This window comes from Salmo salar, chromosome 22, assembly GCF_965601325.2.
Source record: "Salmo salar chromosome 22, fSalSal1, whole genome shotgun sequence".
NCBI classification, from domain to species: Eukaryota; Metazoa; Chordata; class Actinopteri; order Salmoniformes; family Salmonidae; genus Salmo; species Salmo salar.
The window spans coordinates 20,127,492-20,143,376 of NC_138312.1; the positions used below are offsets into that span (position 1 = coordinate 20,127,492).

The window sequence follows — 15,885 nt, forward strand, 5'->3', positions numbered from 1 at the left end:
CGTTTTTTTCCCCCCAGAATTGTATGCAAATCTAACTGTAGATACACCACTTCTGCAAGTCGGAACTACATCCAACATCTCCACCTTGTGACTAATAGTACACTGCGTGCCGGTGTAAAGTTTCCGGTGTTATGGCGACCTGGAGTTTCTACATTTTAGTTTGCAGAAGGTAAGAGCCGGGTTTAATAAATGTGTAGTTTAGTCTTCTGATCGACCACATAAACTTTATTTTATTCACGGGAAGTTGATTTTGGAAGTTTGCAGATTCTATCACTTCACTCGGAATGCATTTAGTTGTGTACCAGCCATAGCGGTGCCACCAAAAAGTTCCGAACTGATGATATCTGGGTAGCGGGGCCGGGATGATTTATGGAGCAATGTGAAACTAATCCAGACGTTTTATTATGGGCGTTTTGTAATGGTCGTGTAATAATATTGCTGCAACTTGGTAAGGAGCTCTGGAGCAGTGATAGAACCCCGTAAACTTCAGATAATTATATATTGGTGAACAACTACTGAAAATCGGATAATGTGTCAGTCACTGTGCGTGTATGGTTTATAGCGTGTGTTCCATTGTCGCAATCAATATAACGATTGTGTTGTGGAAGCAACAATTTATTCATTTGATACAGTAGCCGGCCTGCGACACTCCCTGAGAAACGTCTAGACGGATTTAATTTAAGGGAGCAACACTTTACACCAAAAACATATTTTTGAAGCCTCGTGGTGTTTCCCCACGGGCTCAAAAGCATCAGATTGAGGGGAAACAAATTGTCAAACAACGTAGCAGCCAAGTAGCCTACTATGGTGGTGTAACGGACAGCACTCTCCAAGGTGCTAATGAATTCAAAGCATTTTAGACGTCACTTCAGTATGCCCACGTACTTGAGTATAGCTGCGGGGTTTACACAGGTCTACATTTCTTATAGCCTAATTTTCTAGACATCAATGTACAGCAACATTTTTAGACTACACTGCAGAACACCCACCATATGCACACATACTATACTCAGCTGTGGGGCTTACAAGACCCGAATTCCATATAATGTTTATGACATCAATGTAGCACTAGAGCAAATATCACTTTATCGGAACATAATGTAACGACCCTGGGTTTATAAGCGCGGATATCGACTCTGCCGCTTGAGCAGGCTTTTGCGGCACAGTCGATAGCGCGCTGGACTTCGGGCTAGAAGGTCGAGGGTTCGAGACCTGCTCCCTGCAGTTGCATTACAATAACTTCAAATAAAATAATCAATGTAGACTACAGAAGAACACGCATGAGAATATATAGGCCTCCTACCTATGTGATAATATGAAGCACGTACTCAGATTTTTATTTTTTTTACCTCCCACAATGACTCTCCCCATCTCAAGTCCATTTAACTCCTGAGAGTCAAATTCTTGCTCAAAGCCATGAACGGGCATATGGCTGTAAAGTTTAGCCTCCTAAGGCTGTCCTGAAGACTGGCTGTAGTGTCTATATATATATTGTGTTAACCTGGGTGTCCTCGTTAGCCTTGTCTACAAGGCTTGCTGCCACCAAATGCGCCTTGGTTCAGGCATGTTCAAAACCCTTTTTTTCCCTGAGGGCTCACTAGCTGACCACTAATACCTGTGTCTAGATCAGTTACTTACACCATTGGCCCTCCCCATAACCTCTATCAACAAATAGAGCAGGTCTGGAGTCAGTGTGTCAGGATAGAATGATTACATAGAAGGATCACCACGCTTTTACATGATGGTCTTTCTGGAGGGCGGGAGAAATAACAAGGAGGCAACTTGATTTAATACTGATCGCTTTTATTCTAATGTCTAAAGTGTGAACAGTGGAATAATTAATAAATCATGCCGCGAGAGGTACCAGATCTGGGCAAATAGGTGCCGGAACAAACAAAGTCAAATCTGAGAGGTGGCGGATCCTGTTCCGGCAGGATCCGGCTCAAATTAAACACTGGTCATACCCGTCCTGCACTTGTTTTTTTTATGTCAATTTCCCCTATCCCAGACATGATTGCTTGAACAATGGCAGGAAAAAGGTCACAAATATTTCCTGCAACAGGACTTCTACTATATGGAGTTCAGATCTGCCTCAATGCAGATTCCCACACTATAGTCTTTTCCCACAAACTTGTAAACTGCGGTAGCCATCCCTTACCCTAGATTACAGTGTGTCTGCCTCTCTTGCTCTCTCTTACTCTCTCTCTCTCTCTCTCTCTCTCTCTCTCTCTCTCTCTCTCTCTCTCTCTCTCTCTCTCTCTCTCTCTCTCTCTCTCTCTCTCTCTCTCTCTCTCTCACTGCACAGAGTTTGTGCTGTGAGGTAAACCAAGGTGACTCTCGCATGTGTTTGTGTGGGACTGACTATGCTGCAGCTGGTAGCACTGGTCATGGTCTGTATTTACGCTGTGGTAACTGCTGAGGAAGCTGAGAACACCAACCACAAACCACTACTTCACTACAGCAGCCTCGCACTGCCACAGCACCATATCTCCTACTTCCTCCGCAATAACAAGAGAGTGGCCAGGCTCTGTCGAGAGGACCCGCTCTGCCCTTTTAAAGTAAGAACTGTACTTTCATTGGTTTTTAATAATACAGGGTGAGCTACTGTGTTATTATTACTGTATTATTATTAATTGGACTCGCCTACCTGTCAGACCTACTCTCCCCCTATGAACCTCCACGCACCTTATGTTCAAGCCACTCCAAACTACTCTATGGGGGACTGTGCCTTGTCCTCCCATGCACCACACCAATGGAACTCCCTTCCTGATAATCTCAGCGCTGTTCAGACCATTGTTTTTTTTTTAAAGCTAATCTCTATCGGCGGAACCTACCATTATGTCCTTCCTCCTAGACTTTGATTGTTGCTTTCCTGATATGGTTAGATATACAGTATTTCATTTTTTAAACTATTTTTATGTTTATTTGATTTTATGCACTTTGAGATTATTCTTGTGTAATGAAGCGCAAATTTGCAAATGTCATTTATTATTATTATTATTGTCAGTAATAGGGCCCTATGACTACCATGTTTGTTATCATCATACACAGTGTGGAGGGGGATTAGCTCATTTTAAATCTCTTGTCTAAGCAGCCATAGTCTTGTGGACAGAAAGTAACACTTAAGTTTAGAGCTTAAGCCTAAAACAATTGAAAGCTTACAGTGTTTGACAGTGACCACATACTGATGTTTTGTGTATCATGGTGGTACAAGTAGGCTGTTTTTAGTGGGATATTTTAAGTTCCATCCAAGTGTTTAGCATGTCTTTTAGTTTCTGCCTCCCCCTTCCCCACCCTTTAATGTTTTATAACAGGATGCTCTGCTGGATGTGTCGGCCTGCTGGGGGTATGAGAAGAACTGTGCCCCAGAGAACTGCTTTGGCTATCCTGTCTGCACCAGGGTTGACTCCGGATGGTACAATACAATCCCCCTCTCTGCATTCACTAACAACAATATTGTTTCATTTTATTCATTAGCGTATTGTGTCAAGCTCTTGTCATACATGTGGATGTGCATCATTTATTTCTGCCACTGGTTTGACCTAACAGAGCTCTTCGTCCTCCCTAGGGCCAGCTCGTTGGAGGCAGCTCAGGAGCTGTTCTGGAAACAGGCAGACTTTGGTTACGTCAGGGAGCGCCTTAGTGAGATGAAGACTCTCTGCAAGGCCACCAATCCTGTAAACCCTTCCTCCTCTAGTGCAGCTGCACACAGGACTCAGGAATCCACACTGATAAACAGAAAATATGTTTGCTAAACGCTCACATTTTATTTCTAGGGAGACTCGTCTCTGAAATGCACCAGCCACACTCGCTTCTGCAGGGCAACCAATCTGTACTTGGACCTGCGGAACCCTCGCAGGGGTCATGAGAGGTCAGTGTACCCTTGGGGACACGTCTTGTCTAGAGCCCCATCTGGATTCCTTGTTTTCCTGTGTGGGAAGAATCCTAGTACTTCAGTTTTTATTGAGTCTTTCTTACATTTGCTTGTCTCTTCATCGTCATTGACCTGACAGGCAGGATAGGTGAAAGCAGTATGACAGACCCTCCTCTTGGCCTAATGAACGAAATTATAATAAAATGAAAGAAGTGTGGGACTCACCTGTGTTTTCTCTGCAGGTATAAGGAGGACTTTCTCCAGGAGGGGGAGATTGGGGGGCGTTGCAGTCTGAACCGCCGAGCGCTGGCCGCAGAAGGAGAGCACAAGAGCCCTCTGCAGTCCTGGTGAGACAACACATAGATTCCTTATGACCTTCTCTGAACTGTCAGATTCATATCAAGGTTTCTTCTTACTAAGAACATTTCTCTCTGTAACAAAAGTAAAACGGTTCAATTTGATTGATTGATGGTCACGTCTGTGACTATGAATAACACAGGCATGATATACTCTGAAACGCATGTTTTCCCCTCCCAAGGTATGCTGAACTACAGACATACACAGAGCTGGACTTCAAACCCACAGATGAAGAGCACTGTGACATCATCTTTGAGAAACCTACTGTATTCATGAAGCTTGATGCAGGTGGGCACAGTCTTCATGCCTTTTTCGTACAATATCAAATAACACATTCTGTTTGCGTACACTGTAGTGACCATATAAATAAAATGAATAGAACATGCTTGGAACCCTGGCAATTTGACTGCAAGCTCATGGGTACACTCGCAATGGCTGCCTGGTATTGTGATGCAATCATTTCCATGATATTTAAAAATGTTCTATCATCTGATGCTGGGTTGCCATGGTAATGTAGAATGTTCATTCAAATGATGCTAACTGATGTGGGTCATGTAATGGAATGTATTTTTTGCCATGTCAGTTGAGTTGACTCAACAAATCACAGCACAGATTGAAGGGTAAACCTCCGGCTTTTACTTTCTGGCATGGTCTAGGTTGAAGATTGAGAAGGTTAAGATAATATAATAATTCCATGCAGAAGCGTTCGGAAATAAACAAATTCATTGGGCCAGCACCGGAGTGAAAATGACTGGAAGTGAATGTTAGCAGTACAGAAAGTTTGCCATGAAAGTGGAAAATATACCCAATCGTAGTGAATTTCAGCTAACTAGTCTGCAAACACATAGCCTAACTGTTTTAATGTCATTCTATTTAAATGTCTTTCAGATTATCTACAGCCACTTTATTACCTGATTTCCCGACCGCATGTCATGTTTTCAATACTAATCCTTTAGTATTAGCAATGGTACTGGTCCAATGAATGTGCTTATTTTCTAACGTTAATGCATAAAATTATTACGATGTCATAACCTGTATTTTTTCGACTTAGGAATGGGTACACTCAAAATGTCTGCCAGTTCAGCTATGATGTCATTAATGACAAGAATGGAGATGGCCTATCTATGCATTCTATTTCTATGGTAGTGACACGGGAAAGCCGAGGTCACACGAAGCAATCTGGACACAATTGATGTTGTTGCAACAATGTTGCATCTGGGTTGCTCCGTGTGTCACCCCCCAAACAATAGCCTGCAACTTAGTTGCATTGCATCACAAGAGACATAATCAATCCTATTTCCCGCAGCTGACTCTATACAATGTCCAATCAGTGAGCAGAAAAATGTTGACATGACTTGTCATATTGTGCCGTTCGGAACTTCGACCGAGTTGTGAGGTCAACATAGCTGTCAGTGCTGCTGCAAACTGCGACAAAAGAGACATGCCAAATGGGAAATGCATAAAAAACTCTAGATATCATGGCTAGTCATGTATATGGTCTGCCAGTCAATAAACATTTTTAAAAGTAAACCCAGACCTTTCTCTGTCCAGTTTCAACTGAAATTGTCCAACATGAACTGCACTATCTAGCTAGCTTAGCTTGTCGCTACCTTGGTTAGCTATCTAGCTATCTTGGTAAAACCTGTTAGGAAAATAGGCAACATTTTGCTAGCTAGGTAAATTGTACAGCCAGCATTTTGTCTATGTCGATGCTGTTACAATTACCAAACGTTTGAATAAACAAATAATTTATGAAACCATGATGTGATGTGTGACAGGATTGGATGTTGCATGCAATTTCATGCAAACCTGCTGGAGATGTCACTTGTAACTTGCATCTGCAAAAGAAATTGCATCCAAATTGCTTTGCGTGACACAGCCTTAACAGAGGTACTGAGTGAGATGTGATGGATCAACCTGAATGTGTGTTTTTGGCAGGGGTTAACATGTACCATCATTTCTGTGACTTTGTCAACCTGTACATCTCCCAGCACATCAACAACTCCTTCAGCAGAGACATCAAAATCCTCATGTGGGACACAGTAAGTACAATATTCTGCAGCCCATCTCAATTTCACTGATCTGAGACGATTGAATAAGTGCAAGAAATATGGTGATGGCTTAGCTGGGCCCTCCAATAGACTAATTAGAGATTCCACCATGTTGCTGTCACCTCGCAAGCTGAATGTTTTGTCCAAAGGTGTTTGTACAAAAAGAAGCAAGAGAATGGTTGTTTACCAGAGTGTTGTGTATCGATGTGCTGTGTTTCACATTTGACCACTTGCTTGTGGAGGAGATTAAGGTGAAGCAGTGGGTGTAAAACAGAATGATTTATGGGAAACTTTATCCTGTCTTTTGTTCCCCCTTCTCTCTGTGGAGGCGAAGAATAAGGATAGAGGGAGGGAGAGAAAATGACAGCGAGATGGAAAGGAATGGCCTTTCATCTAACAATAGTGAGCAAGGTCTGTTCGGTTTCAGTTTGATAATAAAACAAGGTCTGTTCGGTTTCAGTTTGATAATAAAACAAGGTCTGTTCGGTTTCAGTTTGATAATAAAACAAGGTCGGTTCGGTTTCAGTTTGATAATAAAACAAGGTCTGTTCGGTTTCAGTTTGATAATAAAACAAGGTCTGTTCGGTTTCAGTTTGATAATAAAACAAGGTCTGTTCGGTTTCAGTTTGATAATAAAACAAGGTCTGTTCGGTTTCAGTTTGATAATAAAACAAGGTCTGTTCGGTTTCAGTTTGATAATAAAGCAAGGTCGGTTCGGTTTCAGTTTGATAATAAAGCAAGGTCGGTTCGGTTTCAGTTTGATAATAAAACAAGGTCGGTTCGGTTTCAGTTTGATAATAAAGCAAGGTCGGTTCGGTTTCAGTTTGATAATAAAACAAGGTCTGTTCGGTTTCAGTTTGATAATAAAGCAAGGTCTGTTCGGTTTCAGTTTGATAATAAAACAAGGTCTGTTCGGTTTCAGTTTGATAATAAAGCAAGGTCTGTTCGGTTTCAGTTTGATAATAAAACAAGGTTTGTTCGGTTTCAGTTTGATAATTAAGCAAGGTCTGTTCGGTTTCAGTTTGATAATAAAGCAAGGTCTGTTCGGTTTCAGTTTGATAATAAAACAAGGTCGGTTCGGTTTCAGTTTGATAATAAAGCAAGGTCTGTTCGGTTTCAGTTTGATAATAAAACAAGGTCGGTTCGGTTTCAGTTTGATAATTAAGCAAGGTCGGTTCGGATTCAGTTTGATAATTAAGCAAGGTCTGTTCGGTTTCAGTTTGATAATAAAACAAGGTCGGTTCGGTTTCAGTTTGATAATAAAACAAGGTCGGTTCGGTTTCAGTTTGATAATAAAGCAAGGTCGGTTCGAATTTAGTTTGATAATTAAGCAAGGTCTGTTCGGTTTCAGTTTGATAATAAAACAAGGTCGGTTCGGTTTCAGTTTGATAATAAAGCAAGGTCGGTTCGGTTTCAGTTTGATAATAAAACAAGGTTGGTTCGGTTTCAGTTTGATAATAAAGCAAGGTCGGTTCGGTTTCAGTTTGATAATAAAACAAGGTTTGTTCGGTTTCAGTTTGATAATAAAACAAGGTCTGTTCGGTTTCAGTTTGATAATAAAACAAGGTTTGTTCGGTTTCAGTTTGATAATAAAACAAGGTCTGTTCGGTTTCAGTTTGATAATTAAGCAAGGTCTGTTCGGTTACAGTTTGATAATAAAACAAGGTTTGTTCGGTTTCAGTTTGATAATAGAACAAGGTTGGTTCGGTTTCAGTTTGATAATAAAGCAAGGTCTGTTCGGTTTCAGTTTGATAATAAAACAAGGTCGGTTCGGTTTCAGTTTGATAATAAAACAAGGTCGGTTCGGTTTCAGTTTGATAATAAAGCAAGGTCGGTTCGGATTCAGTTTGATAATTAAGCAAGGTCGGTTCGGTTTCAGTTTGATAATAAAACAAGGTCGGTTCGGTTTCAGTTTGATAATAAAACAAGGTCGGTTCGGTTTCTGTTTGATAATTAAGCAAGGTCAGTTAGGGTTTCAGTTCGATAATAAAGCAAGGTCGGTTCGGTTTCAGTTTGATAATAGAACAAGGTCGGTTCGGTTTCAGTTTGATAATTTAGCAAGGTCCATTTTGTTTTCGATTTTTTTTAATTTATTTTTTTACATTAAATGCGCTATGCATTGTGTGGGTTGAATGCTGTTACAACACAGAATAAAACAATAATATTAAGTCTTGTGTTGGTAAGTGATGGTGTGACTGCCCATTACTGCTTATCACTTATTAACCATCATTTATTCACATTACTTTAATCAAATATTTCAGTTGTTTATTTTACATTTGTTTTATTTGATTACTTTATTATTTAATTCCAAGTTATCATCTCATCTAGAGAGCTGCTGCCTATGCTGTCTGACAAAATAACTATTTTAGTAGTTCTTCAAAGTAAATAAGGCATACTTTTATGACTGCTGAATACCAAATATCAGTCACTTAGATTCTATCTTTTCAGGTAGAGATACACTATATATCAAATCTAATCTTATTTGTCACATGCGCCGAGTACAACAGGTGTAGACCTTACAGTGAAATGCTTACTTATATACAAAAGTATGTGGACATGCTTCAAATTTGTGGATTTGGCTATTTCAGCCACACCTGTTGCTGACCGTCTAGGAGCAACAATGACTCAGCCGCGAAGTGGTAGGCCACACAAGCTCACAGAACAGAACCGCAGATTGCTGAAGCGCGTAGCGTGTAAAAATTGCATGTCTTCGGATGCAACACTCACTACCGAGTTCCAAGCTAACCCAAACTCTGGAAGCAACGTCAGCCCCATAACTGTTCGTTGGGAGCTTCGTGAAATTTCCATGGCCAATCAGCCGCACACACGCCTAAGAACACAATGTGCAATGCCAAGCATCGGCTGGAGTGGTGTAAAGCTCGGTGCCAATGGACTCTGGAGCAGTGGAAATGCGTTCTCTGGAGTGATGAATCACGCTTCACCATCTGGCAGTCTGATGAATGAATCTGGGTTTGGCGGATGCCAGGAGAACGCTACCTGCCGAGTGAATAGTGTCAACTGTAAAGTTTAGTGGAGGAGGAATAATGCTCTGGGGCTTTTTTTCATGGTTTGGGCGAGGCCCATTAGTTCCAGTGAAGGGAAATCTTAATGCTACAGCATACAATGACATTCTAGACGATTCTGTGCTTCCAACTTTGTGGCATCAGTTTGAGGAAGGCCCTTTCCTGTTTCAGCATGACAATGCCCATACAGAAATGGTTGGTCAAGATCAGTGTGGAAGAACTTGACTGGCCTGCGCAGAGCCCTGACCTCAACCCCATCGAACACCTTTGGGATGAACTGGAATGCTGAATGTGAGCCAGGCCTAATCGCCCAACATCAGTGCCCGACCTCATTAATGCTCTTGTGGCTGAATGGAAGCAAGTCCCACAGCAATGTTCCAACATCTAGTGGAAAGCCTTCCCAGAAGAGTAGAGGCTGTTATAGCAGAAAAGGGGGGACCAACTCCATATCAATGCCCATGATTTTGGAATGAGATGCTCGTTGAGCAGGTGTCCACATACTTTTGGCCATGTAGTGTACCTTGTGAAGCAACTGTTCTCTATCCCTCTTGGTCGCGCATTCCAATAACAGCTCCATTTCAGTTTTCCCCTCCCCACTCAGACCACTCACAGAAAGTCTTAGCAAAATTCCTGCTTGATCATTTTCTCTTTGTTAAGAAGCTATTTTTGTTTCTTTTTGACAATTTTAATTTAAAACCACAGTAAGGTACTTAATTGTTACCCAGAAATGATTTGATATTCAGATAAAATCGGCTGCATTGGACCTTTAATCAGGTGGCTGACTGCTGGGCAAGTACAGTTCTAATGAAACATGCGCCATAATTCAAAACAGTGTTTCATAATACTCTATGAAATCTGACATTAAGTTTAGCCAGTCGGATGAAGCAACTGAATTTCAGTCATCTTTCTGATGTATTTTTCTTCCTTCTCAGAGTTTTTATGGATATGGGGATCTGTTCAGTGAGACCTGGAAGGCTTTCTCTGACTATGACATCATCCATCTGAAGACTTTTGACACTAAAAGGGTAAGAGAGAGAGAGAGAGTGTGTGCGTGTGTGTGGGTGTGCGGTCGTTCATGGTTGTATAACCTATCCATTACCTTGAAACAGGTGTGCTTCAAAGATGTGGTGTTTTCCCTGCTCCCCAGGATGAGATATGGGCTGTTCTATAACACACCTCTGGTTCGTATTCTGTCTGTATCTCTTTATGTGTAATGAAAATATAGAGATAGGATTGCGCCGCCTATGAGGAAATCTGAATCCATTTGAGCTGCTTGGGTTGTCCCTGCCTTTCTGACTCCGTGCCTTCCTCCGTGCCTTCTCTTATTTTGATCACACAGGCTTTATGTCCGGGTTTTTTTTCTTTCATGCTTCTCGCCTCCTCATGCCATTTTCCTTTATCATCTGTTATCCAGTTTGGTCATAACTCATAACATGTCATTTGGGTCAAATATTTATGCTATGTACTCATCATCTCCAGCTCTTAAGTTATTTAAATGATAATTTCAAGGAGATTTGTGTAAAGATGGTATCATTTAAATACGTAGGTCTAGGGGGGTCAGCCTTGAGGTGTGAAATATTGATAGGTTAGCCTCATATCTGATGCCTTGGATTGCTCCTGCTGCTTATGTCATGTTTATATTCATGTGTTTATATTTATGACTGCTGTGCTCTGGCCTGTAGGAGGGAATCATAGACCTGTGCTAGGCATGGCTTTAAATGTTGTGTTTTTCTGTGTGGGTATGGAATGTGTTTGGATTTGTCAGATTTCTATCAAAATACAATTCTCAGTGTGTGTGTGTGTGTGTGTGTGTGTGTGTGCGTGCGTGCGTGTGTGTGAGGGACATTGAGTGTGTGTGTACATGCGTGTGTGTAAGGGACATTGTGTGTGTGTGTGTGTGTGTGTGTGTGTGTGTGTGTGTGTGTGTGTGTGTGTGTGTGTGTGTGTGTGTGTGTGTGTGTGTGTGTGTGTGTGTGTGTGTGTGTGTGTGTGTGTGTGTGTGTGTGTGTGTGTGTGTGTGTGTGTGTGTGTGTGTGTGTGTGCGCGCGCGTGCGTGCGTGCGGGACAGACAGAGGGAGCTAATGGATTTGTCTTGGTGTGTTAATGGCAGATATCTGACTGCCACAGTGAAGGGATGTTCAGGGCCTTCTCCCAGTATGTTCTATATCGACTCAACATTCCACAGGATGGACCCAAGGTAAGGAATACTGACCACACATGCACACACACCTTTTCTTCACTGGTCTGTAGCTCACCGATACAGGCTTTACTGGTCTTTACGACCCCAGACTGAGTGCATTTGACTGTATCTTTACGACCACTGAAGACGGTTGCGAGGATGCAGCTCATTGTGTATTCACGGCTGATGCTAAGAATATGCTAACAGCCTTCCTGTGAGATGGCAGTGCTTGCGATACCGTCTCCCAGCTGAATAAGAGGTGTGCCCGGCCCTGACCCCCTCTCAGCTCCTCTCAGCTCCTCCTTTCATCCCTCTGATTAATGGTCCAGGGAGACACCAGACTGCTCCTCTCTACCATTGTGTTCTACTCATCACAATATCAGCTCTCCTTATGCACACACTGCTGTTTCATGTCATCCATCTAATATGCTTTTATAGTTGGGTAAATGCACGTATTTGGCATTATGTGGTGTGTTCCCTCTGGGTTACTCCTGACAGTCTGTGTGGTTTGTGGCTGATCACTTTCACAGTTTCTCTTTTTTTAACTTTAGGAGTTGTATCTTCCTCAGGCTATTTTCAACTCAGATGGTACAATGCCAGTGAGACTGAAATTGAGTTTTGTAGGACTTTTAGCCACTAGATGGTGATGCTGTATAGGACATTTGCTCTCTCACTTGTTATATCAACTCTCTGTGCTGTAGCTCTATATAATGTGTAAAAAAATGTAATATAAAATACTGTAGAAAACTCCCACTTCACCTCTGGATGGGAGCCTGCCCCTTATTGGTTGTGGGGGTTTTCTACAAGTACATCAAATTGAGATTAAGGTCCTTGAAAAGCTATGGACGGGTTTACAGTTTTTCTTAATCACATACAAGCATTTTTGGGATCTGAGTTGAAAAGCATCTATAGCAGCAATGTTCAAATGCTCAAATCCATTTACAGAACTTCAGATCATTTTCTTGCCTTTGTGCCTGTGTTGCATATCTTAGACACACTTTTGCTAAACGTTAAATGCAGATGTCATCATTGAATACAACATTCAATGTTAAGTGAATTTTACGACATTGTTTTGATTGAAAGATAAATGTGTGAAATTGTGTTCACGGTTTCCAGTAATGAGTAAATACTTGTGCACTAACGTCTAAATCACCACCTCAGTGTCATACCATGCACAATATAGGGAACGATCTAGGCAATGGGGAACAAGTTTAGATAAAAAAATGTTTTTACCACATGTAAAGATGTGGCCTTCCATTATAGAGCTTTGATGTGGATTGAGGGATTTACATTCATATCAGTTGTGTTCACCTTTCCTTTCCTTATTTATATTGTGTTTCTGTGCGCCAATGAAAAGTCTACAAAACAATGAGCCAATCAACCTTTGTATTGAATACATGGAATTTGATTGTGATGATACCGATGAATGAATCCTTATTGCTTCTTTTTTATTTGACTTTTTATCAGAAATAATATTTGATTTGATGTATATTAAATTGTTTAGTGAAACATGCATAAAAGGAGTGTAATTGCCCATAATTGTACACCTTTGGATAGTTGTAATTCCAGTTTTGATCATCATGATTTAGTGACTGCTAAGAACATGTATTAATCTACTGAGATTTTAAAAAGACAGACTAACTTTCTGTTTTGTCTGCTTGGACTCGATCTTTTTTATTTTTATGAATGCATTTGCCATTTTGATGGTATAATATAATTTTCATGAATATACTGTATTAATGTTTTGAGAAGGCAACCACATTTTGAAAGTGCATTTACTGTTTTGCAAAAGGCCACAGAGTTCTGGTTCTTTTAGACTGTTTTGAAAATCGACAAAGTTTTTCCAAGAATGCTTTTACACGATTGAGAAAAACTGGATTACGTGAAATGCTGGAGTTCATCTTTTGCGATTTCTGTTAATGCACCATATCCAATATAGATGTCCTATTTATATCATCTCACTACTCCTGATCTCCCTGCTCCTGGTTTCAGGAGGGGAAGATTCGTGTCACGTTGTTAGCACGCAGCACAGACTACCGTAAGATATTAAACCAGCAGGAGGTGAGTCCAGTCTGAGGCAGCACTGCCCACTTCTCCCTCCCTCAATTGATTTACTGCCTCCTCCAGCTCTTAACTGGCCATTTAAAATCTTATTTAAACTGGCGGAGTAAAATGCCTGTGATTTATGCGGCCGGTGTCTGTGTTTGTTCCTCTCATTGATCAGAGAATGCATCTCACTGTGTTCATACAGCTCGCAAATGCCCTGAAGACCGTGGCCTTCACTCGAGGTCAAAGTGGTGGATTACAAATACAAGTGAGTGTGAACAGTTTGTATTCTTTAGATGCATTATTGGTGGATAAATGATATGGTACTGCTGGAGGACATAAGGCAGCAGCACAAAGGGAATTGAGTAACAGGTGTATTTTATTGCCTGACACCGCTATAAGAGTGGGGTAAATATTGAGTGGTGTACTATGTTGGAGTGAAGTCAGTAGGGGTATTATGAGTTAAGTAGTAAGTTAAATGTCATAACTGTCTGTCTTGTCTGTAGGGACGTCCCTTTCCTGGAACAACTCAGGATTACCCACAACTCTGACATCTTCATCGGGATTCATGGGGCGGGACTTACTCACCTGCTCTTCCTCCCTGATTGGGCCGTCATCTTTGAGCTGTGAGTGACACTGTTCAGTCTGTCTGTGTGTGTCTAAAACAGCTTTAGGTCTTTGGGTTTTTCTGGGTCTGTGTATCTGTCTGTTCCTCTGGATCCTTGTCTGTCTGTCCGTCCGTCCATGCTCTGTGAATGGTGTAGTACGGGCCAACAGGGCAGAGCGCTCCCTGAGCCGTCTGTGCTGGATATAGTGCTATCTGTGTGATGGGTCTGGCAGCATGCTGTGCTCTGTTAGCCCTTAGCCATGAGGTGCAGCAGTGAAATACGGCCTAATTAAACAGGCATTCATCAGGCCGGGCCATGCAGGGCTGGGAGGCATACTGAGAGAAGAGAGTGAGAGCAGGAGATAAAGTGTCTGCATCTGTTCTCCACAGATATAACTGTCAGGATGAGAGCTGCTATCGAGATCTGGCTCGGCTGCGGGGGATCCGATATGCGACTTGGCAAAAAAGGGACAAAGTGCTCCCAGAGGATAAGGTGGGACACTCCAGTACCGCTCCTGCCACCTCCACCTAACTCACTGCCCCAGGTCCCCAGAGACACCTTACCAATCCTCACCTGTAGCTGCAGCATGTACTACCAGACTCATCTGTCATTTTGTCTTTAGTATATACACTGGCATTGCCTCGCACAGACACTCACAAATCACCGACCTGCAGTGTTCATAACGACTCTTTCTTTCACCCCCCCCCCCCCCACACACACACACATTTCACAAACAGGGTCACCATCCCACCCTGGGGGCGCATCCTAAATTCACCAACTACTCCTTTGACGTGGAGGAGTTCATGCGTCTGGTGCTGAAAGCAGCAGACTACGTCCTGAACCACCCCGAGTGGAAGCCCCGGCCTAGCCGTGATGAACTGTAAGCCCCCAGCAGCAGAAGGAATACAGGACAGTCGGGTGAAGTCAAACCCCCGGACTCAAACACAGCCATCTTAGAAATCTAAAAGTACATTTTAACACTTAAGACGTTGTATATTATCAAGGTTAAATTTAAGTTAACAACATTGCTTTTCAGCTATTTATTACCTGCCAACACAGCCCAGGGTACATCTCAATAGAGATAATAAAGGCCAATCAAATGGCCTTGGCAAACCTTATGAGTGCCTGCTACCATTTTCCTTGCTAGAGAAAAGTATACACTCCTTACAACAATTGCCACATTTGTATTACATGCTGCCACTGGTGTGGTTACCAGAAAGAACATTTGTTTCATTTCTAAACAATGTGCTTGTTTTCTGATAAAGTTGTGTGTGACAGGCAGGGATGGAACTTTCAGCATGTTGTGTATGTACCAGTTTGAACAACACTTCAGAATGGTCTTTGCAGGTATTTTCTAGTCCCTATCGCACACAAACTATCGAATTAATCTAAAGCTCACTGTTTTATTTATGAGAAAGGGAGTCAGACCTTTTGGTCGATGTTTTGCAAAGACTTGTAAAGTCATTTTATAATTCAAGGCCATGGAAACATTTTGAAATAAATATTTTCAATTTAACCCTAAAAGTGGCAACTTATTTTTGTTGATGACCAAATTGGTAATGATTGCAAAGGAACACCTGTCAAGCAGTAAAATAATAAAATAAAAAACTTTTGTAACACAAGTAAATAGCTTTAATTCTGCAAAACAAACATATATTTGACATTTTTAACACATTTGTAGTCAAGTTTATGTTAAAAAAATATATGCTTTTGTGTGTCTCATGTTTTTAACAGTTATTTGGATAAA

General features: G+C 41.6%; 1 protein-coding gene across 1 annotated transcript; it reads left to right on the forward strand.

The window, feature by feature from the left end:
* Window positions 1-18: 18 nt before the first annotated feature.
* LOC106583042 (EGF domain-specific O-linked N-acetylglucosamine transferase) lies at window positions 19-15,654 on the forward strand. Its single transcript, XM_014166800.3, is given in 17 exon segments — window positions 19-169; window positions 2,306-2,558; window positions 3,315-3,415; window positions 3,569-3,677; window positions 3,777-3,871; window positions 4,117-4,221; window positions 4,413-4,519; window positions 6,170-6,273; window positions 10,238-10,330; window positions 10,415-10,486; window positions 11,416-11,502; window positions 13,477-13,545; window positions 13,736-13,762; window positions 13,764-13,798; window positions 14,037-14,156; window positions 14,528-14,630; window positions 14,876-15,654. Coding segments are annotated over 16 exon segments (1,569 nt in total). The 5' UTR covers window positions 19-169; window positions 2,306-2,363; the 3' UTR covers window positions 15,023-15,654.
* The last annotated feature ends 231 nt before the right edge of the window (window positions 15,655-15,885 follow it).